Source organism: Salvelinus fontinalis, chromosome 21 (genome assembly GCF_029448725.1).
Source record: "Salvelinus fontinalis isolate EN_2023a chromosome 21, ASM2944872v1, whole genome shotgun sequence".
In the NCBI taxonomy this organism is placed as follows: Eukaryota; Metazoa; Chordata; class Actinopteri; order Salmoniformes; family Salmonidae; genus Salvelinus; species Salvelinus fontinalis.
This window is the reverse complement of record NC_074685.1, coordinates 50,471,878-50,498,243: the sequence shown is the minus strand read 5'-3', so window position 1 is coordinate 50,498,243 and position 26,366 is coordinate 50,471,878. Positions and strand designations below refer to the sequence as shown.

General features: G+C 41.9%; 1 protein-coding gene across 4 annotated transcripts in view; it reads left to right on the top strand.

Moving 5' to 3' along the window:
• The window catches only part of LOC129819085 (calmodulin-regulated spectrin-associated protein 1-B-like), a 124,986-nt gene that overhangs the window by 91,378 nt on the left and 7,242 nt on the right, over nt 1-26,366 (top strand). The window contains exons 13-17 of one of the 4 annotated variants that reach the window (XR_008754010.1): nt 2,108-2,247; nt 2,797-3,014; nt 6,972-7,095; nt 18,215-18,305; nt 18,410-18,525. Coding sequence is in view for 3 of the 4 variants with exons in the window: in XM_055875632.1 (XP_055731607.1) it covers nt 2,108-2,247; nt 2,797-3,014; nt 10,114-10,176; nt 18,215-18,305; nt 18,410-18,525 (628 nt within the window). In the remaining variant the exon portion in view is untranslated. The other 3 variants (XM_055875632.1, XM_055875633.1, XM_055875634.1) reach the window with 3 other exon arrangements.

Genomic DNA, 26,366 nt, shown 5'->3' with positions numbered 1-26,366 from the left:
GCTTTTACAATTGTATTTTATTTGTAGAATTTTTTTCAATTGTATTTTATTTGTAGAATTTTCTTCCAAAAGGTTGGTGAAAAACCCTTAAAGTTCCAATGCAGCCATTTTTATCTCAATATCAAATACTTTCTGGGTAACGATGAAGTACCTTAGTGTGATTGTTTGCAATTAAAATGGTCCAAATGAAATAAAAATTGCTTCTCAGGCAAGAATATAGCTAGGACTGGTCTAATTTACCACATGGTGATGTCACCATGGAAGGTCAAAACTCCGTGCCACCAAAACAGGCAGAAATTTCAGGCGGTCTTTTCAAACAGCTCTTACACTAAAGGGGCAATATCATAATTTTCACAATTTCACAGTATTATTCCAACCTCATAGTGTGGAAATATGCACTGATTGTACCAAACATTATGAACACCTGCTCTTTCCATGACAGACTGACCAGGTGAATCCAGGTGACAGTTATGATCACTTGTTAAATCGCTTCTGGGTATTTCACACTCAACAGTTTTCTGTGTGTATCAAGAATGGTCCACCACTCAAAGGACATCCAGCCAACTTGACACAACTGTGGGAAGCATTGGAGTCAACATGGGCCAGCATCCCTGTGGAACGCTTGGACACCTTGTAGAGTCCATGCTCTGAAGATCTGAGGCTGTTTTAAGCTGCCCGCATGCGCAGGTGGGCAGCTCCCCTCAGACTGCGCATCTGCTCAGAGAAACACGAGATTGAACTTCACTGAACTTTCTAGAGTTTTCCCCTTTAGTTAATACTATCAACATTTGCTGCGCTGTCTGAATTGTGCTCGAATCAACGCGATATTAGTCACTTTCGATGTAACATACTGAAACAAAATGAACAATGTAAGACTTGGTATGCAAAACTAACTGTGCAAGATATTTTCTTGTAGGCAGCTCTCATTGGTGTAGGATTCTATTTCATTGACGTGCGTGACTCGGCCCGTACTCTACACAGACCGGTGCGCCATAACCAATCAGAGCTGCAGTAGGCCTATATGCAAATGTCCATATATGGATCTGTGCCATTCACTTTGAACTGGACAGCATGAGCAGTCTTGACTAGACGCGCTTGTTTTGAGATCAAAGCGAGAGTTGCATGTAGCCGCCACTGCAAATGTGTTCATATTCTTTGCTATTTAGTGAGTTATTAGCCCAGTCAACAATGGGGGAGTGGTTGCTTCCTACAAGAGCAAAACATTTTTGCATTTCTAGACGACTTTGAAAAGCAAGTCGGGTGAAGAGCTTTTTTTTTTGTGGCTTAAAGGGGCAGTGTTGTATTTTGAGACTGTCTTGAATAAGCTAAGTCGCCAATAGGCAGAGGGTAGCATAATTTGTCTGATTCTCTGTAATTATGGTATGGGAATAATAATGAATTGTATTTTTTAAAGTGGTTTCTTGCAATCAAACAACATTTGGATAAGCAGGGTAATGTCAAGCCCTGCGTGTTTTTTTTCAAAAGTCTCATGGAATGTAGGCCTACATTGAACACCACACAGGCTGACTGATAGGACAGCTATTTCCATGTTAAAATGTTATGGGATGCATTTTCTCCTTTGTTTTTTATGGTAGGCCACTCTGGTAGGCCCTACATTATGATCAAATAGCCACAGTAGCCTACTTGGCCAGTGTTAGAATTGTAACTTAAAGCAGTTCACAGTAAACGCGTGCCGGAAGTTGCACAGAATTTTCACAATGTTCAAGTTTGCCCTCAGCAGAACTGAAATTTGCTCAGTACCGAAAAAAAAAACATTAGAGGGAACATTGGGTCCAACTCAATAAATTAGGAAGGTGTTCTTAATGTTTTCTACACTGTGTATATAAAACCCGGCTAATCATGTTCACTGCACTGGGCCTTTAACCCATAGCAAAATTGAAATAATCAAAATGAATTACTGAAAATGCAATTAACACGACTAATTTGTGTTGAATTTAATTGATGAAAGCACCAGACAGGGGAACTAAAATTCCCAAAGAGGCATCATAACCGATTCAGTTTTCAGATCAGTGCAGATTTTGTCATGTGCCTTAGCAATGAAATGAATGTTGTTCTAGTAGTAAATCAATTTGGTCCCCCCCCCAAGGACGATGAGAAGATGGCAGAGGATGAGAGGGCAAAGCGTCGCGCTCACTTTCTCCTCAAACAGCAGCGGAAGATGGAGGAGGCGCGGCTCCGCAAACTGCAGACGGAGGCTGAGAGCGAACAGAAGAGAGACGAAGCCAGGTACAAACCATAGAGATGTACTAGGGAGCTGTTCCCAATGGCCACCTCTTTGAGAGCAAGTAGTCCATTTCCGAAATATTTTGTCAATAAATCGAAAAAGAGTGTAGTACCACCACCTACTGTGATGGGGTGTGTATGGTCGGAACAGGTATAAAGCCAAGGTTGGTGAATTACTGCCACCTACAATTAAGGAATGTTTGCTTAGGAATATAATTATTGTCTGACCCCTACTGCTGACCTGAATGGAATTACGTGATCCTTCCTTAACCCATAGCAAGTCCCACCCACTTGACTACTACAAAATGGTGAACGCCCTCAATGGCGCTTCCCATGCTGTCACAGAAGCAGCCATTGAGAAGAGCTCTCTAGTATCTCTATTATACAAACACATCCGTGGCTGGTAGGCCAAAGATGGTTTCAGGTCCTGATATAGAACATATTCCATCATGGCGTGTGTGTATGTTGTGTCAGTGTGCAGGGATAAAGCAAGTGTGTGTGTTGTTTGTGAAGGCAAACATAAAGCAGGTGTGTGTGTCTCTTTCCCCCCAGGCGTAAGGCAGAAGAGGACCGGGTGAGGAAGGAGGAGGAGAAGGTGCGGAGGGAACTGATCAAGCAGGAGTACCTGAGGAGGAAGCAGCAGGAGCTGATAGAGGAGCAGGGTTCGGTTAAGCCCAGGCCCAGGTGTAAAGCCAGGAAGACCTGGCCTAAGTCCCTGCATCGTGGAGAGTACTGCTCCGACACCGGCTTCTCCAAGGGATCCTCCACACGTAAGGCCTACACTAAAACACTATAACCCAAACCAACCCTGTCTCCCCTTTACAGATTTGAACCTCCCCCTAACTAATCTCATCCTCCCTCTAACTAATCTCATCCTCCCTCTAGTCTCGAACTAACCCTGTCTCACCCTATTCATGGGTCGCACGTAGCGTCACCCCATTGTTATTGACGTTCTCTTGAGGACTGTTCGCTGACTGAACGTTCTACTCAATGCATTTTCAATTGGCGCTGATGAAGATTTCACATTATTGTGACTTGTAAACACAATGCCATTACAAAAGCTAACAAATAATTAGGGCGACGTCACGCCAAGACAGCTCAAATATTAGGAGCATCTCAGCACCTCTTATCCCCTCAAGGGGCTGGAAATATTTGGCATGGGCCCTCAGAAAGTTGTACAGCTGCACCATCAAGAGCATCTTGACTGGCTGCATTACTGCTTGGTGTGGCAAATGCACCGCCCTTGACCGCAAAGCGCTACAGAGGGTGGTGCAGACGGCTGTACCACACCAAAATGTGGAAAAAGTAAAGGGGTGTGAACACTTTCTGAAGGCACTGTCCATGTCTCCTGTCCCTATGATCCATGAAACGTACATGATACAGACATCTGGAGGCATGTACAGTGATTTCAGAAAGTATTCATACCCCTTGACTTATTCCACATTTTGTTGTTACAGCCTGAATTCAAAATAAATTAAATATACTTTTTTCACCCATCTACACATACCCCATAATGATAAAGTGAAAATATGGTTTTAGATTTTTTTGGGGTACATTTATTGAAAATGAAATACAGAAATATGTCATTTACATAAGTATTCACACCCCTGAGACAATACTTTGTAGAAGCACCTTTGGCAGCGATTACACCTGTGAGTCTTTCTGGGTAAGTCTCTAAGAGCTTTCCACACCTGGATTGTGAAACATTAGCCCATTATTATTATTATCTGTCAAATTGGTTGTTGATCATTGCTAAACGACCATTTGCAGGTCTTTAACATAGATTTTCAAGTAGATTTAAGTCAAAACTGTTCCTCGGCCACTCAGGAACATTCAGTGTCTTCTTGGTAAGCAAGCCCAGTGTAGATTTGTTCTTGTGTTTGAGGTTATTGTCCTGCTGAAAGGTGAAGTCATCTCCCAGTGTCTGGTGGAAAGCAGACCGAACCAGGATTTTGCCTGTGCTTAGCTCCATTCCACTTCTTTTTATCCTGAAAACCCCCCCAGTCCTTAACGATTACAACCATACCCATGATGTGATGCAGCGACCACTATGCTTGAAAATATGGAGAGTGGTACTCAGTAATGTTATGCATTGGATATGCCCCAAATAATAACACTTTGTATTCAAGACAAAAAGTTCATTGCGTTGCCACATTTTTTGCAGTACTACTTTAGTGCCTTGTTGCAAACAGGATGCATGTTTTGAAATATTTGTATTCTGTACAGGCTTCCTTTTTTTCACTCTGTCAATTAGGTTAGTATTGTGGAGTAACTACAATGTTGTTGATCCATCCTCAGTTTTCTCCTATCACAGCTATTAAACTCTGTAAATGTTTTAAAGTCACCACTGGCCTCATGGTGAAATCCCTGAGCAGTTTCCTTCCTTTTTGGCAACGGAGTTAGGAAGGAGAACCTGTATTTTTGTTGTGACTGGGTTTATTGATCCACCATCCAAAGTGTAATTTATAACGACACCATACTCAAAGGGATTTTCAATGTCTGCTTTTTGTTTTACCCATCTACCAATAGATGCCCTTTTTTGCGAGGCATTGGAAAACCTCCCTGCTCTTTGTGGTTAAATCTGTGTTTGAAATTCACTGCACGACTGAGGGAACTTACAAAGAATTGCACACAGAGAGAGAGAGTCCATGCAACTTATGTGACTTGTTATGCAAATTTTTACTCCTGAACTTATTTAGGCTTGCCATAACAAAGGGGTTGAATACTTATTGACTCAAAACATTTCTTCACTTTGCACTTTGTCTGTTGATACCACTGACGTGTGAGTAGCAAGAGGTAGGGAAAATGGAGAACTGTTTGTCAAATATATTTTCCAAAATTGTATGTGTTAGTCATGCACATCCCCAATTTTATTTCGTAGTTAGCTCCTTAGCTAAAGCGCCATTACGACTAAGGTAGATAGTACAGCGTTTAGTCAACTAAGCGAGAACCCTTTCTTGTCCACACGTGCTTTGATCTCCGCAAAGGTAGTAGTAGGCGCGAGTACCCTGACTACTCACACTAAATTATTCCGCAGCTCTTGTCATTCACTACAAGAAACGAACATCCGTGGGCGTGGCGTAGCGTTTGGCCGGATCAAGGAGTCTGGGTAGCCAGGTTAAAGGCGATAGCCCATTGACGAGCAAAAGGAAACGTGCCGCGTTGCGGTAGTTCAGTGCGCTTCGCTGCGTGCATGGAAATGGACATGGCCGAGACAGCTGACACCTTCCTTCACAGAAAGTTATGTTAGACTGTTAAAGATTAGCAGGCCTATGTTAATTAATCAGTTATTGATCTGTCCTCTTGATATACAGTGCCTTCAGAAGTATTTACACACATTGACGTTTTCCAAATTTTATGTTACAGCCTGAATTTAAAATTGTTTCAATTTAGATTTTGTCACTGAACTACACACAATACCCCATAATGTCAAAGTGGAATTATGTTTTCGGAAATGTTTACAAATTAAGTAAAAATGAAAAGCTGAAATGTCTTCAGTCAATAAGTTCAACCCTGTTGTTATGGCAAGTCTAAATACAATGCATTTGGAAAGTATTCAGACCCCTTCAGTTTTTCCACATTTTGTTACCTTGTTCTAAAAAATACTAATCAACCTACACAGAACACCCCATAATGGCAAAGCGAAAACAGGTTTTTAGAAATGTTTGCAAAAACCGATACCTTATTTACATAAGTTTTTAGACCCTTTGCTATGAGACTCGAAATTGAGCTCAGGTGCATCCTTTTTCCGTTGATCATCCTTGATGTTTCTACAGCTTGATTGGAATCCACCTGTGGTAAATTCTAATGATTGGACATGATTTGGAAAGGCACACACCTGTCTATATAAGGTCCCACAGTTGACAGTGCATGTCAGAGCAAAATCCAAGCCATGAGGTCGAAGGAATTGTCCATAGAGCGCCGAGACAGGATTGTGTCGAGGCACAGATCTGGGGAAGGGCACCAAAAAATGTCTGCAGCATTGAAGATCCCTAAGAACGCAATGGCCTCAATCATTCTTGAATGGAAGAAGTTTAGAACCACCAAGACTCTTCCTAGAGCTGGCCGCCTGGCCAAACCGAGCAATCGGGGGAGAAGGGCCTTGGTCAGGGAGGTGACCAAGAACCCGAACCCAACCAGAGAGGTGACCAAGAACCCAACCAGAGTTATTCTGTGGAGATGGGAGAACCTCCCAGAAGGACAACCATCTCTGCAGCACTCCACCAATCAGGACTTAATGGTTGAGTAGCCAGACAGAAGCCACTCCTCAGTCACAGGCACATGACAGCCCGCTTGAAGTTTGCCAAAAGCCACCTAAAATACAGAGAGATCCTTGATGAAAACCTCAGACTGGGGTGAAGGTTCACCTTCCAACAGGACAACGACCCTAAGTGATGTGAAATGGCTAGCTAGTTAGCGGTGGTGCGCGCTAATGGCGATTAAATCGGTGACGTCACTCGCTTTGAGACCTTGAAGTAGTAGTTCCCCTTGCTCTGCAAGGGCCACGGCTTTTGTGGAGCGAAGGGTAACGATGCTTCGTGGGTGACTGTTGTTGATGTGTGCAGAGGGTGCCCGGGTCGGGGCGAGGGGACGGACGAAAGTTAAACTGTTACATAACGTAGGTGTGGCTTCAGGACAAGTCTTTGAATGTCCTTGAGATGCCCAGACTTGAACCCGATCGAACATCTCAAATAAAATGTTATTTGTCACACACACATTTTTTGCAGATGTTATTGCGGGTGAAGTGAAATGGAGAGACCTGAAAATAGCTGTGCAGCTACATTCCCCATCCAACCTGACAGCGCTTGAGTGGATCTGCAGAGAAGAACGGGAGAAACTCCCCAAATACAGGTGTGCCAAGCTTGTAGTGTCATACCTAAGAATCAAGGCTTTAATCGCTGCCAAAGGTGCTTCAACAAAGTACTGAGTAAAGGGTCTGAATACTTATGTATATGTGATATTTCCGTTTTTTATTTTTAACAAATGTGAAAACTTTTTCCTTTGTCATTATGGGGTATTGTTTGTAGATTGATGAGGGTGGGAAACAATTTAATCAATTTTAGAATAAGGCTGTAATGTAACAAAATGTGGACAAAGTCAAGGGGACTGAATACTTTCTGTATGCACTGTACTTTCAGGAGTAAAGATGCGCTTACCCATTCACACAATAATGCAGTAATAGGGTTTTAACATGATTTTTAAATGATTACCACATCTCTGTACCCCATACAATACATACAATTATCTGTAAGTTCCCTCAATCGAGCAGTGCATTTCAAGCACAGATTCAAGCACAAAGACCAGGGAGGTTTTCCAATGGTTCGCAAAGAAGACCAACTATTGGTAGATGGGGATATTCAATGTCTGATAGGTAAAAAACAATCAGCATGGTGCAGTTATTAATTACACTACAAAGATACAGGCTCCCTTCCTAACGCAGTTGCCGGAGAGGAAGAAAAACACTCAGGGATTTCACCAGAGTTTAATGGCTGTGATAGGAGATAATTGAGGATGGATCATTGTAGTTACTCCACAATACTAACATAAATTACAGAATGAAAAGAAGTAAGCCTGTACAGAAAACAAATATTCCAAAACATGCACAAAATAAAAAATATTCCAAAACATGTACCTGTTTTCAATAAGGCACTGAAGTAATACTGCAAAAGCAATGTGGCGAAGACATTCACTTTTTGTCCTGAATACAAAGCGTTATGTTTGGGGCAAATCTAATACAACACATTACAGAATACCACTCAATATATTGTCAGTATGGTGGTGGCTGCATCATGTTATGGATATGAGAGTTTTTTAGGATAAAATATAAGCAAAATAGAGCTAAGCACAGGCAAAATACGAGAGGAAAACTAGGTTCAGTCTGCTTTCCATCAGACACTGGGGAGATAAATTCACCTTTCAGCATGACAATTACCTAAAACACAAGGCCAAATATACACTGGAGTTGCTTACCAAGACGACATTGAATGTTCCGGAGTGGCCTAGTTACAGTTTTGACTTAAATCAGCTTGAAAATGTAAGGCAAGACTTGACAGACACATCTCAACATCAACTGTTCAGAGGAGACTGTGGGAATCAGGCCTTCATGGTCGAATTGCTGCAAAGAAACCACTACTAAAAGACACCAATAATAAGAGGAGACTTGCTTGGCCCGGTGGGAATCTGTCCTTTGGTATGATGAGTCCAAATGTAAGATTTTTGGTTCCAACCGTCGTGTCTTTGTGAGACTCAGAGTAGGTGAACGGATGATCTCTGCGTGTGTTGTTCCCACCGTGAAGCATGGAAGAGGAGGTGTGGGGGTGCTTTGCTGGTGACACTGTGATTTATTTAGAATTCAAGGCGCACTTAACAAGCATGGCTACCACAGCATTCCACAGCATTCTGTAAAACCACAATGAGGACTTCAACCCATTGTAGTTTTAGATGTGTTTGATACGTTTTATATACACATTTTATTAGAATATTTAGGAAATGCACATTGTTATATTTGGTGTAACCCTCTCACCAGGTTCGAATTTGACTCTCACGATGTTACCTTAGAATATCTCAACAGCATGGGATGTTAGGTGAGAAGGACATCTCCAATAAGAATCCCTATTGTAAACACGCTAGGGTGATGACAACTAGGGTATTAACTTCAGATAGAATGATTATAGATTTTTGTTATTATATAAGGAAATGCTTTCCCATGCATTAAAATGAAACTGAAACAGTGAATGACTCCAATGCTACAGACATCAGGTTCAAGATGGATATGATCAAATTTTCAATGTACCACATCAAAAGAAATGAAAATAATAAACCCCAATGTTTTTTCACACCCCAAATTACTGGCAAGCCTGCTTAAACCCGTTGACGCGCGTTGGAGCTCAAAGAAATGACGACACACAAAGTTCCCAAGCACCCCATCGTTGTGGTTACTCACTACTCGTAGATATTTCCTCAACGAAGTATAGCAGTTCCATGCAGGTGTCATCACAAGATCCACAGCAAGCACAGCTATCAATGCAGACAGTACTCCTTAGCAGCAACAGATATCCCATAATAACATGAACTCGTCTCACACAATGCTAGGCTAAACTTGAGCTGTCAAATACCTCCACGATGAGACGGTAGCTTCAGTCTCTACTAAAAATGAATAAATCTTAAAAAATAAAATCAGTATTTCCCTTCAAAACTCGGTAGATATGGGTTTTGGTATACTTTTATCGTCTTCTTTTATAGTTTTTCTTCACCAACACTGATAATGTCTCTCCAACCTTTTTCCAACGTCTCTTTTTCTCAGGCCTCCTGTTAACCTGGTCAACTCTCCCATTGGCCACATCTTAACAAGCTACCTTATTGGTCAAAACTTAAACTTAAAAGTAAACCAACCTATTTCACTTGTACATTTAAATAAGTATTTCTTCAAAATAAATGCATTAACGACATTACAGTTCAGGAGCAATTCGATCACCTTTTAAATCTAATACCAATTAATTAAAACAAATAAACTCTATACTTGGTTTTAACAACGGTATTACATTGGTAGCACTTTTTCCCCTCAACTCCAACCCCATTTGATGCATGGAACGGATGTGTGTGGAGCTATGTCTACATAAGGGTGCTAAAAACATTTTTTTAAGTATGTTACAATATATTTCGATTTTCTTTAACACTTTTTGGGTTACTACATTATTCCATATGTGTTTCAGAGATTTGATGTCTTCACTATTATTCTACATATACGTAGGTGTCCAAACTTTTGACTGGTACTGTACATCCCATGTTGTGTGTGTGTTTGTATTCTTTGTTTAGCTTTCTGTGTGTGTATTGTCTGTTTACCCCTACGTGTGTGTTTTTGTCACCCAGGTTATTCTCTGAGAGCATCCATGTTGATGAGAGCCCAGGGATCAGCAGCAGGCAGTAGGGGAGGTGAAACATCTAACCTCATCTGCATGACCCCCTGACCTCATAACATCATACCATACTTCATAGGGCTAGTTTTTCCTGGTCAGGTTATGTCAGGAAAGAAATTCCAAGCCCAACCCACAACCTCTTCAGAAAGTCTGATCAAGTGGACCACTAGCCCCTTTCCCCCTAAGCAGATGTGAGAGAATGGCATAGATTTGTGTAATGTGATGGGCTTACTTTGCCCTCTTATGGGATCGGGGGAATTTTCTCTCCATCTCTCTCTCTCGGTATCTCTCTTACTCTATCTTGTGGCATGCAATGAGGGTAAGAACATGATTGTGCCTGGCTGAGCAAGCAGAGAGCAATGCCTGAGTTTGCAATGTAACATTTTAAACGGTTTTCATATCAGTCCACTGCTAATGTCACATCGCACTGTGCTTGCAGCGTTGTGCCTTCCTGGCTTGTGTAAGCATGGGTTAGGGTTGGGCGATATTACAATAGCATCGTCTTTCGACGATGATTGACAGCCATTGTCCATGGTTACGACATCGCGATGTAACAAATGATGGTTTAGCCCAGGGGTGTCAAACTCATTTCGCATCGTGGGCCACATACGGCCTAGGGAGATGTCAAGTGGGCCGGACCATTAAAATTATACCATACTCTGCTATAAATAACCAAAATATCATGTCTTTCCTTTGTTTTGGTGTAAAGAAGCACAAGAACATTAGGAAAATATTGAAATTTAATGAACTATCCTTTTACAAAACATTTCATGAAACACCTCATATTTCCTTAGACAAATGTGCAATTTACTTTTATCATTCACAAATATGCATTGCAACTGATCCCACTGATTGTACAAAGGCACAAAACTTTAATTGGTACTGAAAAATATAGTAATGCACTTTAAGATTAAATGAGACTTTTAAAGAAAGGAATTTTTAAACCACTTACACATACGCATATAAAATCTAAATGTAATCCCTGCGTACACCTTACAAACTAAGGAGAGTGATTTTAAATGTGTAATGAAGAAAGTGTTCGCCTGTCCTGTAAATCTGTAAACTTCATACATGAAACATACATACACATACAATACATACTGAAAATGTATGGAGTTGTATGAACAGTAGAATTCCATCACGCAACTTTTGTTTTGAAGCTGCTGACTAACATTAAAGTGCAAATTTTTTAAATCACCACAGTAAGGATTCATCTTCACAGAGCTGTATTCTTTCAATGCAAACAGTATCTAAGGCAGCATTTTAAAGGTGTTAGTCTAGTCTGGACTTGTATTTGTTCCTGAAACTTGGCATCTTTTGGCCTGTACAAGTGCATCAACACCAGGTGTCATGTCCTGACTAGCTGTCACTTTCAGAATGTCATTTAAGTGCTTGTTTGTGAGCCTTGAACGCATTTTTGTTTTATTGATATTCATCACTGAGAAAATTTGTATTGGCAAAAGGCTAATATTGGCAAAAGCTTGTCGCTTCTCGGGACATACAAGTTCAGCCGCCTTCATCATGCATCGTTTAACAAAGTCACCGTCGGAATACGGCTTCGATGCTAATGCTATTTCGCTAGCAATTAGGTAGCTGGCTTTTACCGCTGCTTCACTGACTTCTCGGCTCTGGATGAAAGTTGACTGCTGTTTCCTCAGACCCGCCAGCAATTCGTTAATCTTATCTCTTCTCAGTTGTCCTTGCAAGCCGTCATATTTTTCGCTGTGATGAGTCTCGTAGTGGCGTCGAATATTATATTCCTTCAATACCGAAACTTGTTGCAAACACACCAAGCACGAAGGTTTTCCGTGCATCTCTGTAAATAAATAGGACGTGGTCCATTTTTCTTTGAAAATTCTACACTCCTTATCTACTTTTCTCCGTTTGGATAACGACATTTTGGCTAATGAGGGTGTAGCGGAGAGGTAGAGACCAAGGTATTAACAACGTCGTAACAAGCAGCAGATGGCGCATTGATACCGTCTGCTGTTTTCAGTCTGTCTCAGTGATGCGGCTTGTCTTCTACTCTGATGGAAAGAGTGCGCCCCTTAGCGGATAATCCATGAATTGCAGCGAATTAAAAATATTAATTCCATGTCTTTTATGCATTTTTTCCACTTTCAAATTATCCTGCGGGCCTGATCGAACCTCCTTGGGGGCCGGTTCCGGCCCGCGGGCCGTATGTTTGACACCCCTGGTTTAGCCTATTGGAACTTGACTGGCGCTGCACAGTAAAAAAAAGTATCGCAGGGACCCAAGGGACATTCCGAGTAATTTGCATATTGCTATTTGCTATACCCTATTTCAATAAATGTGATTCATAGCCTACAGAACGCAAGAGAGGAATGTAGACCAGACGGAGCAGAGAATTCCACCAAAGCAGCACAAAATGTCTAGTCAGAAAATATTGTTTATCCTCGCTCTGCCTAAACCAATTTTTCCATCTCAAAAAGTTATTTGAATAGTCTAAAAACGTAAGGTAGCGGACTAATAATGACTGAACAAGCAATATCAATAGCCTACAGAAAAAGCCAACGACAAGCTTAGTCAAGTTTAAGTTTATTAAGAAATAAAAGATCTATGCGGGTCAGGAAAATCCCTCAATGCGAGGTTGAGAAGCAAATGGCCAGATTGTCCTACAAAGCCTATCATAAAAGCTTTAAGACAAGATAAAGTTATGAACAGTAGCGTATTTCCCAAATATTCCAGCTTTAAAAAATAAAAAAAATAAGGAAAGTATATAGCCTAGGCACAGGCAATTTTTTATGAGGCAAATAAACAATTATTTTCCAGTTGTGAAAACTGTAGACTGCTTCCATCCAGCCCATGATGTAGGCCTATAACCTAGCTCACTAAGGCAGCCCGCTCCTCATCACAGACATAGACCTGTTATGCTTCTCTACCAGAAAGGAATATTAGAAAAGATTTGCCATTGCCTGCACTTAGCCTCTGCCCAGGTATTCAACAACATGATCTTTTGTCATGATTTGTCCACTTGAGTTCGATTCCGCATTATAGCCCAACTGTCGTTTTTGGGGGAAGGGTGGCCAATAGGGGCGAGAGCATCATATACGATGATGTTTTATGTGTACATTATCACAATAGGACAGGTTGACATCACCTAACCATTTGGGGTGAGGGTGTGGGTGTGAGCAGGGTTGGGTAGGTTACTTTCTAAATGTAATCCGTTACTAGTTTCATGTCCAAACTTGTAATCAGTAACGTAACTTTTGGATTACCCAAACTCAGTTACTTACTCTGATTACATTCAGTTACTTATAGATGACTTTCCCCTTAAGAGGGATGTATGTTGGTAATTGTATGTTAACAATTGAACAAAATCTATTGCAGGATAAATCAATGTTAAAGTTTACATAGCTGGCCATACATGGATGTTTAATTTTACTTTTTTTGTAGGCTTATTCTAACCCCTCGCTTTCTACTACATATAATAACACGATTCAATTTTATCATTACATTAATATATAACATTTATAAGTCCAAAAATGAATGTAGCAACTACAGATTGCCCCTTTTTTAAGTCTATCAAAAGTGTGCGAGTTTGAGCATAGCATTAGGGCTATGGATTTTTTTTAAATGTATTATTTCTTACACTGTTACCCCAGGAAATCTTAAGTGTTATTACATACATCCGGGAGAAACTATTGGATATAAGAGCAACTTATCAACATTACGACCAGGAATACGACTTTCCCGAAGCGGATCCTCTGTTTGGTTCCCCACCCAGGACAATGGATCGGACCCCAGCAGGCGACCCAAAACAACGGCGTCGCAGACGGAGCGGTCTTCTGGTCAGACTCCGTAGACAGGCTCATCGCCCACCGCTCCCGAGTATACTACTCGCCAATGTCCAGTCTCTTGACAACAATGTAGACGAAATCCGAGCAAGGGTTTCCTTCCAGAGAGACATCAGAGATTGTAACATTCTCTGTTTCACGGAAACATGGCTCACTCGAGATACGTTATGTACAGCCACCTGGTTTCTTCACGCATCGCGCCGACAGAAACAAACATCTCTCTGGTAAAAAGAAGGGCGGGGGGTGTATGCCTTATGATTAACGAGTCGTGGTGTGATCATAACAACATACAAGAACTCAAGTCCTTTTGTTCAACTGACCTAGAATTCCTTACAATCAAATTCCGACCGCATTATCTACCAAGAGAATTCTCTTCGATTATAATAACAGCCGTGTATATCCCCCCACCAAACAGACACCTCGATGGCCCTGAAAGAACTTCATTTGACTCTATGTAAACTGGAAACCACATATCCTGAGGCTACATTTGTTGTAGCTGGGGATTTTAACAAGGCTAATCTGAAAACAAAGCTCCCTAAATTCTATCAGCATATCGAATGCACGACCCGGGCTGGCAAAATTCTGGATCATTGTTAGTCTAACTTCCACAACGCATATAAGGCCCTCCCTCGCCCTCCTTTTGGCAAATCTGACCACGACTCCATTTTGTTGCTCCCAGCCTATAGACAGAAACTAAAACAGGAAATGCCCGTGCTCAGGTCTGTTCAGCGCTGGTCCAACCAATCTGATTCCACTCTTCGAGATTGCTTCGATCACGTGGACTGGGATATGTTCCGGATAGCGTCAAACAACAACATTGATGTATACGCTGATTCGGTGAGCGAGTTTATTAGCAAGTGCATCGGTGATGTACCCACGGCAACTATTAAAACCTTCCCCAACCAGAAACCGTGGATTGATAGCAGGATTCGCGCAAAACTCAAAGCACAAACCACTGCTTTAATCAAGGCAAGGCGACCTATTCCCTCCACAAGGCAATCAAACAAGCGAAGCGTCAGTATAGAGACAAAGTAGAGTCGCAAAAATTCAAAGGCTCAGACCCAAGAGGTATGTGGCAGGGTCTACAGTCAATCACGGACTACAAAAAGAAAACTAGCCCGTCGCTGACCCCAATGTCTTGCTCCCAGACAAACTAAAAAACTTCTTTGCTCGCTTTGAGAATACAGTACCACTGACACGGCCCGCTACCAAAACCTGCGGGCTCTCCTTCACCGCAGCCAACGTGAGTAAAACATTTAAACGTGTTCACCCTCGCAAGGCTGCCAGCCCAGACGGCATTCCTAGCCGCGTCCTCAAAGCATGCGCAGATTAGCTGGCTGGTGTGTTTACGGACATATTCAATCAATCCCTATCCCAGTGTGCTGTTCCCACATGCTTCAAGAGGGCCACCATTGTTCCTGTTCCCAAGAAAGCTAAGGTAACTGAGCTAAACGACTATCGCCCCGTAGCACTCACTTCCGTCATCATGAAGTGCTTTGAGAGACTAGTCAAGTATAATATCACCTCCACCCTACCTGACACCCTAGACCCACTCCAATTTGCTTACAGTCCCAATAGGTCCACAGACGACGCAATCATACTGCACACTGCTCTAACCCATTTGGACAAAAGGAATACCTATGTAAGAATGCTGTTCGTCGACTACAGCTCAGCATTTAACACCATAGTACCCTCCAAACTCGTCATTAAGCTCGAGACCCTTGGTCTCGACCCCGCCCTGTACAACTGGGTCCTGGACTTTCTGACGGGCCGCACCCCAGTTGGTGAGGGTAGGAAACAACATCTCCACCCCGCTGATCCTCGACACTGAGGCCCCACAAGGGTGCGTTCTCAGCCCTCCTGTACTCCCTGTTCACCCATGACTGCGTGGCCATGCACACCTCCAACTCAATCATCAAGTTTGCAGACGACACTACAGTAGTAGGCTTGATTACCAACAACGACGAGACAGCCTACAGGGAGGAGGTGAGGGCCCTTACAGTGTGGTGTCAGGAAAATAACCTCACACTCAACGTCAACAAAACAAAGGAGATGATCGTGGACTTCAGGAAACAGCAGAGGGAGCACCCCCATATCCACATCGACGGGACAGTAGTGGAGAGGGTAGAACGTTTTAAGTTCCTCGGTGTAGACATCACGGACAAACTGAATTGGTCCACCCACACAGACAGCGTTGTGAAGGCAGAGCAGCACCTCTTCAACCTCAGGAGGCTGGAGAAATTTGGCTTGTCACCAAAACCACTCACAAACTTTTACAGATGCACAATTGAGAGCATCCTGTCGGGCTGTATCACTGCCTGGTACGGCAACTGCTCCGCCCACAACCGTAAGGCTCTCCAGAGGGTATTGAGGTCTGCACAACGCATCACCGGGGGCAATCTACCTGCCCCCCAGGACACCTACACCACCCGATGTCACAGGAAGGCCAAAAAGATCATCAGAGACACACAACCACATGAGCCACTGCCTGTTCACCCCGCTATCATCCAGAAGGCGAGATCATTACAGGTGCATCAAAGCTGGGGCCGAGAGAATGAAAAAAAGCTTCTATCTCAAGGCCATTAAACAGCCATACTGACTCAAATCTCTAGCCACTTTAACAATTAATAATTGGATGTAATAAATGTATCACTAGTCACTTTAAACAATGCCACTTTATATAATGTTTACATAGCCTACATTACTCATCTCATATGTATAAACTGTACTCTATACCATCTACTGCATCTTGCCTATGCCGTTCGGCCATCGCTCACCCATATATTTATATGTACATATTCTTATTCATTCCTTTACACTTGTGTGTATAAGGTAGTTGTTGTGAAATTGTTAGATTACTTGTTAGATATTACTGCATGGTCGGAACTAGAAGCACAAGCATTTCGCTACACTCGTATTAACATCTTCTAACCATGTGTATGTGACCAATAAAATTTGATTTGGATGTCTTTTTTTAAATTAGATTGAGCAATAAAAGCCCCACTTTTATTCCATAGGCTGGGGATCCGCACAATGCAGCTGTTGCAAGAGCGCATTTTTCAATGGCTATCTAATGGTATCAAAAACAATGATTGACAGGCAGCTTAAACTTCTTGAATTCAACCATTTTTAGGTTCAAATGTACATTTAGATTTCTGAACAGCCATTCAGAACAACCACAAACCGTAAGGCGCAAATAGCTAAATCAGAGAGCAGCAGTGTGATTGACATCAATGCGCTATGTAGCTATATAAATAATAAGTGATATCCTTATCGCCGTAGACTACACTGCTGTCATCCTTACCTCCAAGCGTTTATTCAAGTTGGATAATCTTTGTATGCCGGCAACAGTCGCACCATTAGAAGACATAGCTTGGACTGTAGCCTACAAAAGCCTATTCCTGCTCTTTTCCCACGATCCATCAAACACATTTGGTGTGTCATCATAGTGGTCTCTGACTTGTGGTCAGACTCGCTCAGGTGGAACAAACTTCAACTTGCGCCTTTTTTCAATGCTGATTTGAATGTCATTGACAAAACAGAGAAGTGTCAACGTTTTTTTGCGCCAACATCCTTTCTGAATTCAAATGTAATCCTCGAAGTAATCATCTAGCTGTTCAAAAGTATCTGTAATCTGATTACAATATTTTAGCTTGTAACGGATTACAGTTACCATTTTTTATAATCCTTTGTAATCCCCAACCCTGGGTGTGAGTGATGGTCAAGAGTTGGGAAAGATTTGTATTTGTTTGCTAATAATTAAATACGTGTACTCTGAATTTACAAATGTATCTATTGAGCAGATTATGTTATAACCACTAACAAAGTTACATAATACGTTTTGATTGTTTCAAGTATGTGAAGTGCAGTGAAAATATGTTCAGTTTTGTTTTCAGTTGTGTATCAGAACAAACCGTAATTGGAACGTCTAGCATACCGCAAATATTTTGTCTTTAGACCTGTTTTACATGAACATGCCAGTACCTACTAAAAGATATTTGCGTACTCGAGTAGACATTCTTTCAAATGCCCATCACTAATTAAGGTTATCTTCATATGGTGCTTGTATGTGGCTGGTTAATGAATACCAGTGAAATTACTTTTCAGTATCTGTTTTTATTTGGTGCACACAGTGAATTTACAATAATAATAATATATGCCATGAAGCAGACATTTTTATCCAAAGCGACTTCTTGTTCTATGGTATTGATTAACTCTTGTCTCGTTGACTTCCAGAGGACATTCTCCACTGTTTCCAGTCAGGCTCCACTCTCTCCTTGGCCACCGAGACAGAATGTGTCACTTTTGGAGGAGCCGAACCACAGAGGTGTGTGTGTGCGCGCGTATGTGCAGGGTTGGGTGCGTGTGGTTGTTTGTGTGAGTATGTGTTTGAGACAGACACCCTGTTAACTGTGTGTGTGTGTTTTCCAGGAGTGGGTCGGTGGAGTCGTTCCCTCTGCTAAGCAGGAACTCCAGTAGGAACATGGAGAGAGACTGGGAGAACGGCTCTACAGCCTCCTCCATCACATCTACAGTAGAGTACAATGGTGAGTAGTACACATGCACCCACACACACACACCTGAGTACAATTGTGAGTAGGCGTGTGAACGTTTTACATTTAAACGAAATTGGGATTCTAAGAAAAATAAAATCACAACATTTTAATCACATTGTAGTTGGGCTCGATTACTCTTCACTAATGATGTGAGTGTTTCTTCAGTCTGTTGCGTGTGGAATATTCTAGCCTATTCATTGATGATAGGCCCTGCTATACTAAAGTTCCAAGACATTGCAAGCCAAGAAATTACGAAATACAGCATTCTATTGCGAGATACAGCTTTTGATTGCTGATAGATAGGCCGAGTGCGAAGTTCTGACTGTCTCTGCCTGGTGACCAACATGCCCATACTGTGCCCCTCCCCTCTCTCTCCGTCCCTCGCTAGCTCGATATGAAAGATGCAAGTGTTTGTGTTCTCGGGAAGTACAGCAACTAATCAGTCTCCTCTGTTCAAAATACTGAATCTTTTATTTCAATTTTTTTACCTTTATTTTAACCTATTAAGACATAGGACTCTTTTCCAAATGCACCCTGTATATTACACTATAAATATACACATTATATATATATATATACACTGCTCAAAAAAATAAAGGGAACACTTAAACAACACAATGTAACTCCAAGTCAATCACACTTTTGTGAAATCAAACTGTCCACTTAGGAAGCAACACTGATTGAAAATAAATTTCACATGCTGTTGTGCAAATGGAATAGACAACAGATGGAAATTATAGGCAATTAGCAAGACACCCCCAATAAAGGAGTGGTTCTGCAGATGGTGACCACAGACCACTTCTCAGTTCCTATGCTTCCTGGCTGATGTTTTGGTCACTTTTGAATGCTGGCGGTGCTTTCACTCTAGTGGTAGCATGAGACGGAGTCTACAACCCACGATGGCACATCAATGCGAGCAGTGGCAAGAAGGTTTGCTGTGTCTGTCAGCGTAGTGTCCAGAGCATGGAGGCGCTACCAGGAAAAACAGGCCAGTACATCAGGAGACGTGGAGGAGGCCGTAGGAGGGCAACAACCCAGCAGCAGGACCGCTACCTCCGCCTTTGAGCAGGAGGAGCACTGCCAGAGCCCTGCAAAATGACCTCCAGCAGGCCACAAATGTGCATGTGTTTGCTCAAACGGTCAGAAACAGACTCCATGAGGGTTGTATGAGGGCCCGACGTCCACAGGTGGGGGTTGTGCTTACAGCGCAACACCATGCAGGACGTTTGGCATTTGCCAGAGAACACCAAGATTGGCAAATTCGCCACTGGCGCCCTGTGCTCTTCACAGATGAAAGCAGGTTCACACTGAGCACGTGACAGAGTCTGGAGACGCCGTGGAGAACGTTCTGCTGCCTGCAACATCCTCCAGCATGACCGGTTTGGTGGTGGGTCAGTAATGGTGTGGGGTGGCATTTCTTTGGGGGGCCGCACAGCCCTCCATGTGCTCGCCAGAGGTAGCCTGATTGCCATTAGGTACCGAGATGAGATCCTCAGACCCCTTGTCAGACCATATGCTGGTGCGGTTGGCCCTGTGTTCCTCCTAATGCAAGATAATGCTCCTCATGTGGCTGGAGTGTGTCAGCAGTTCCTGCAAGAGGAAGGCATTGATGCTATGGACTGGCCCGCCCGTTCCCCAGACCTGAATCCAATTGAGCACATCTGGGACATCATGTCTCGCTCCATCCACCAACGCCACGTTGCACCACAGACTGTCCAGGAGTTGGCGGATGCTTTAGTCCAGGTTTGGGAGGAGACGCCTCAGGAGACCATCCGCCACCTCATCAGGAGCATGCCCAGGCGTTGTAGGGAGGTCATACAGGCACGCGGAGGCCACACACACTACTGAGCCTCATTTTGACTTGTTTTAAGGACATTACATCAAAGTTGGATCACCCTGTAGTGTGGTTTTCCACTTTAATTTTGAGTGTGACTCCAAATCCAGACCTCCATGGGTTGATAAATTTGATTTACATTGATAATTTGTGTGTGATTTTGTTGTCAGCAGATTCAACTATGTAAAGAAAAAAGTATTTAATAAGAATATTTAATTCATTCAGATCTAGGATGTGTTATTTTAGTGTTCCCTTTATTTTTTTGAGCAGTGTATATACACATACACAGGCACAACTGTTCAAAAGTTTGGGGTCACTTAGAAATGACCTTTTAAAAGAAAAGCACATTTTTTGTGTGTTAAAATAACATCAAATTGATCAGAAATACAGTGTAGACATTGTTAATGTTGTAAATAACATAAATGATTATTGTAGCTGAAAACTGCAGATTTTTAATAAAGCCCATTTATCAGCAACCATCACTCCTGTGTTCCAATGGCACATTGTGTGAGCTAATCCAAGTTTATCATTTTGAAAGGCTAATTGATCATTAGAAAACCCTTTTGCAATTATGTTAGCACAGCTGAGCAACTTTTTCTTTGCAACTCTGCCTAGAAGGCCAGCATCCCGGAGTCGCCTCTTCACTGTTGAAGTTGAAACTGGTGTTTTGCAGGTACTTTAAAGAAGGCCAGTTTTATTGCTTCTTTAATCAGAACAGTTTTCATCTGTTCTAACATAATTGAAAAAGGGTTTTGTAATGAGCAATTAGCCTTTTAAAATGATAAACTTGGATTAGCTCACACAACGTGCCATTGGAACACAGGAGTGATAGTCACCTATGTAGATATTACATTAGAAATCAGCCGTTTCCAGCTGCAATAGTCATTTACAACATTAGCAATGTCTGATCAATTTGATGTTATTTTAAGGACATTTCTGAGTGACCCAAAACTTTCAAACGATAGTGTACACATATATACATACATACATACAGTCGTGGCCAAAAGTGAGAATGACACAAATATTAATTTCCACAAAGTTTGCTGCTTTAGATATTTTTGTCAGATGTTACTATGGAATACTGAAGTATGATTACAAGCATTTCATAAGTGTCAAAGGCTTTTATTGACAATTACTTGAAGTTGATGCATAGAGTCAATATTTGTAGTGTTGACCCTTCTTTTTCAAGACTTCTGCAATCCGCCCTGGCATGCTGTCAATTAACTTCTGGGCCACATCCTGACTGATGGCAGCCCATTCTTGCATAATCAATGCTTGGAGTTTGTCAGAATTTGTGAGTTTGTTTGTCCACCTGCCTCTTGAGGATTGACCACAAGTTCTCAATGGGATAAAGGTCTGGGGAGTTTCCTGGCCATAGACCAAAAATATTGATGTTTTGTTCCCCGAGCCACTTAGTTATCACTTTTGCCTTATGGCCAGGTGCTCCATCATGCTGGAAAAGGCATTGTTCGTCACCAAACTGTTCCTGGATGGTTGGGAGAAGTTGCTCTCGGAGGATGTGTTGGTACCATTCTTTATTCATGGCTGTGTTCTTAGACAAAATTGTGAGTGAGCCCACTCCCTTGGCTGAGAAGCAACCCCACACATGAATGGTCTCAGGATGCTTTACTGTTGGCATGACACAGGACTGATGGTAGCGCTCGCTCACCTTGTCTTCTCCGAACAAGCTTTTTTCCGGATGCCCCAAACAATCAGAAAGGGGATTCATCAGAGAAAATGACCTTACCCCAGTCCTCAGCAGTCCAATCCCTGTACCTTTTGCAGAATATCAGTCTGTCCCTGATGTTTTTCCTGGAGAGAAGTGGCTTCTTTGCTGCCCTTCTTGACACCAGGCCATCCTCCAAAAGTCTTTGCCTCACTGTGCTTGCAGATGCACTCACACCTGCCTGCTGCCATTCCTGAGCAAGCTCTGTACTGGTGGTGCCCCAATCCCGCAGCTGAAACAACTTTAGGAGACGGTCCTGGCGCTTGCTGGACTTTCTTGGGCGCCCTGAAGCATTCTTCACAACAATTGAACCGCTCTCCTTGAAATTCTTGATGATCCGATAAATGGTTGATTTAGGTGAAATCTTACTGGCAGCAATATCCTTGCCTGTGAAGCCCTTTTTGTGCAAAGCAATGATGACGGCACGTGTTTCCTTGCAGGAACAATGATTCCAAGCACCACCCTCCTTTTGAAGCTTCCAGTCTGTTATTCAAACTCAATCAGCATGACAGAGGGATCTCCAGCCTTATCCTCGTCAACACTCACACCTGTGTTAACGAGAGAATCACTGACATGATGTCAGCTGGTCCTTTTGTGGCAGGGCTGAAATGCAGTGGAAATGTTTTTGGGGGATTCAGTTCATTTGCATGGCAAATAGGGACTTGGCAATTAATTGCAATTCATCTGATCACTCTTCATAACATTCTGGAGTATATGCAAATTGCCATCATACAAACTGAGGCTGCAGACTTTGTGAAAATTAATATTTGTGTCATTCTCAAACCTTTTGGCCACAACTTTACATACAGTTGAAGTCGGAAGTTTACATACACCTTAGCCAAATACATTTAAACTCAGTTTTTCACAATTCCTGACATTTAATCCTAGTAAAAATTCCCTGTTTTAGGTCAGTTAGGATCACCACTTTATTTTAAGAATGTGAAATATCAGAATAATAGTGATTTATTTCATCTTTTATTTCTTTCATCACATTCCCAGTGGATCAGAAGTTTACATACACTCAATTAGTATTTGGTAGCATTGCCTTTAAATTGTTTAACTTGGGTCAAAGTTTCGGGTAGCCTTCCACAAGCTTCCCACAAAAAGTTGAGTGAATTTTGGCCCATTCCTTCTGACAGAGCTGGTGTAACTGAGTCAGGTTTGTAGGCCTCCTTGCTCGCACACGCTTTTTTAGTTCTTTCCACTCATTTTCTATATGATTGAGGTTAGGGCTTTGTGATGGCCACTCCAATACCTTGACTTTGTTATCCTAAAGCCATTTTGCCACAACTTTGGAAGTATCCTTGGGGTCATTGTCCATTTGGAAGACCCATTTGCGACCAAGCTTTAACTTCCTGAGTGATGTCTTGAGATGTTGCTTCAATATATCCACATAATTTTCCTGCCTCATGATGTCATCTATTTTGTGAAGTGCACCAGTCCCTCCTGCAGCAAAGCACCCCCACAACATGATGCTGCCACCCCCGTGCTTCACGGTTCGGATGGGGTTCTTTGGCTTGCAAGCCGCCCCCTTTTTTCTCCAAATATAACGATGGTCATTATAGCCAAGCAGTTCTATTTTTGTTTCATCAGACCAGAGGACATTTTTCCAAAAAGTACAATCTTTGTCCTCATGTGCAGTTGAAAACCGTAGTCTGGCTTTTTTATGGCGGTTTTGGAGCAGTGGCTTCTTCCTTGCAGAGCGGCCTTTCAGGTTATGTCGATATAGGACTCGTTTTACTGTAGATATAGATACTTTTGTACCTCTTTCCTCCAGCATCTTCACAAGGTCCTTTGCTGATGTTCTGGGATTGATTTGCACTTTTCGCACCAAAGTACGTTCATCTATTGGAGACAGAACTTATCTCCTGCCTGAACGGTATGACGGCTGTGTGGTCCCACGGTGTTTATACTTGCGTACTATTGTTTGTACAGATGAACGTGGTACCTTCAAGATTTTGGAAATTGCTCCAAAGGATGAACCAGACTTGTGGACGTCTACAATTTTTTTTCTGAGGTCTTGGCTGATTTATTTTGATTTTCCCATGATGTCCAAAGGACAAATGTCAACCGGTCTAATGTCCATTGCTCTTCTGTTCTCTTCTTAGTGGTAGTGGTTTCTTTGCAGCAATTCGACAATTAAGGCCTGATTTCACAGTCTCCTCTGAACAGTTGATGTGTCTGTTCCTTGAACTCTGTGAAGCATTTATTTGGGCTGCTTTTTCTGAGGCTGGTAACTAATGAAATTATCTTCTGCAGCAGAGGTAACTCTGGGTCTTCCATTCATGTGGCGGTCCTCATGACAGACAGTTTCATCATAGCGCTTGAAGGTTATTGCAACTGTACTTGAAGAAATGTTCAAAGTTCTTGAAATTTTACGCATTGACTGACCTTCATGTCTTAAAGTAATGATGGGCTGTCGTTTCTCTGTGCTTATTTGAGCTGTTCTTGCCATAATATGGACTTGGTCTTTTACTAAATAGGGATATCTTCTGTATACCACCCCTACCTTGTCACAGCACAACTGATTGGCTCAAACGCATTAAGGAAAGAAATTCCACAAATTAACTTTTAGGAAGGCACATCTGTTAATAGAACTGTATTCCAGGTGACTACCTCATGAAGCTGGTTGAGAGAATGCCAAGAGTGTGCAAAACTGTCATCAAGTCAAGCGGTTGCTATTTGAAGAATCTCAAATATAAAATATATTTTATTTGTTTAAACCTCTTATGGCTGAGATAGGCTAAGATCCTGATAACGGGACCGATTTGACAACAGCCAGTGAAAGTGCAGGGCGACAAATTCAAACAGAGATCTCAAAATTAAAATTCCTTAAACATACAAGTATTTCACATCATTTTAAAGATAAACTTGTTGTTAATCCCACCAAAGCGTCCGATTTCAAAAAGGCTTTACGACGAAAGCACACCAAACGATTATGTTAGGTCAGTACCTAGTCACAGAAAAGCACAGCCATTTTTCCAGCCAAAGAGAGGAGTCACAAAAAGCAGAAATAGAGATAAAATTAATCACTAACCTTTGATGATCTTCATCAGATGGCACTCATGGGACTTCATGTTACACAATACATATATGTTTTGTTCGATAAAGCTCATATTTATATCCAAAAATCTCAGTTTACATTGGCGCGTTACGTTGCAGAGAGCCACATCAATTTACAGAAATAGTCATCATAAATGTTGATGAAAATACAAGTGATATGCATGGAACTTTAGATAAACTTTTCCTGAATGCAACCGCTGTGTCAGATTTCAAAAAAGCTTTATCGAAAAAGCACACCATGCAATAATCTGAGTACAGCGCTCAGACACAAAACCAAGCCATACAGATACCCGCCATGTTGTGGAGTCAACAGAAGTCAGAAATAGCATTATAAATATTCACTTACCTTTTGATAATCTTCATCAGAATGCACTCCCAGGAATCCTAGTTCCACAATAAATGTGTGTTTTGTTCGCTAAAGTCCATCATTTATGTCCAAATACCTCCTTTTTGCTTGCGTGTTGAGTTCACAAATCCAGACGCACGGCAAATCCAGGCGAAAGTTCAGACAAAAAGTTATATTACAGTTCGTAGAAACATGTCAAACGATGTATAGAATCAATCTTTAGGATGTTTTTAACATAAATCTTCAATAATGTTCCAACCGGAGATTTCCTTTGTCTTTAGAATTGCAATGGAACGCAGGTCACTCTCACGTGAGCTCGCATGATCAACTCATGCCACTCTGGCAGACCTGTTACTCCATCAGCTCTCATTCGCCCACACTTCACAGTAGAAGCGTCAAACAAGGTTCTAAAGACTGTTGACATCTAGTGGAAGCCTTAGGAAGTGCAATATGACCCCATAGACACTGTATATTCGATAGGCAATGACTTGAAAAACTACAAACCTCAGATTTCCCACTTCCTGGTTGGATTTTTTTCTCAGGTTTTTGCCTGCCATATGAGTTCTGTTATACTCACAGACATCATTCAAACAGTTTTAGAAACCTCAGAGTTTTCTATACAAATCTACTAATAATATGCATATATTAGCAACTGGGCCTGAGTAGCAGGCAGTTTACTCTGGGCACCTTATTCATCCAAGCTACTCAATACTGCCCCCAGCCATAAGACGTTAACACTTTTTTGGTTACTACATGATTCCATAGTTTTGATGTCTTCACTATTATTCTACAATGTTTAAATTAGTGTAAATACATACAAATCCTTGAATGAGTAGGTGTCCAAACGTTTTACTGGTACTGTG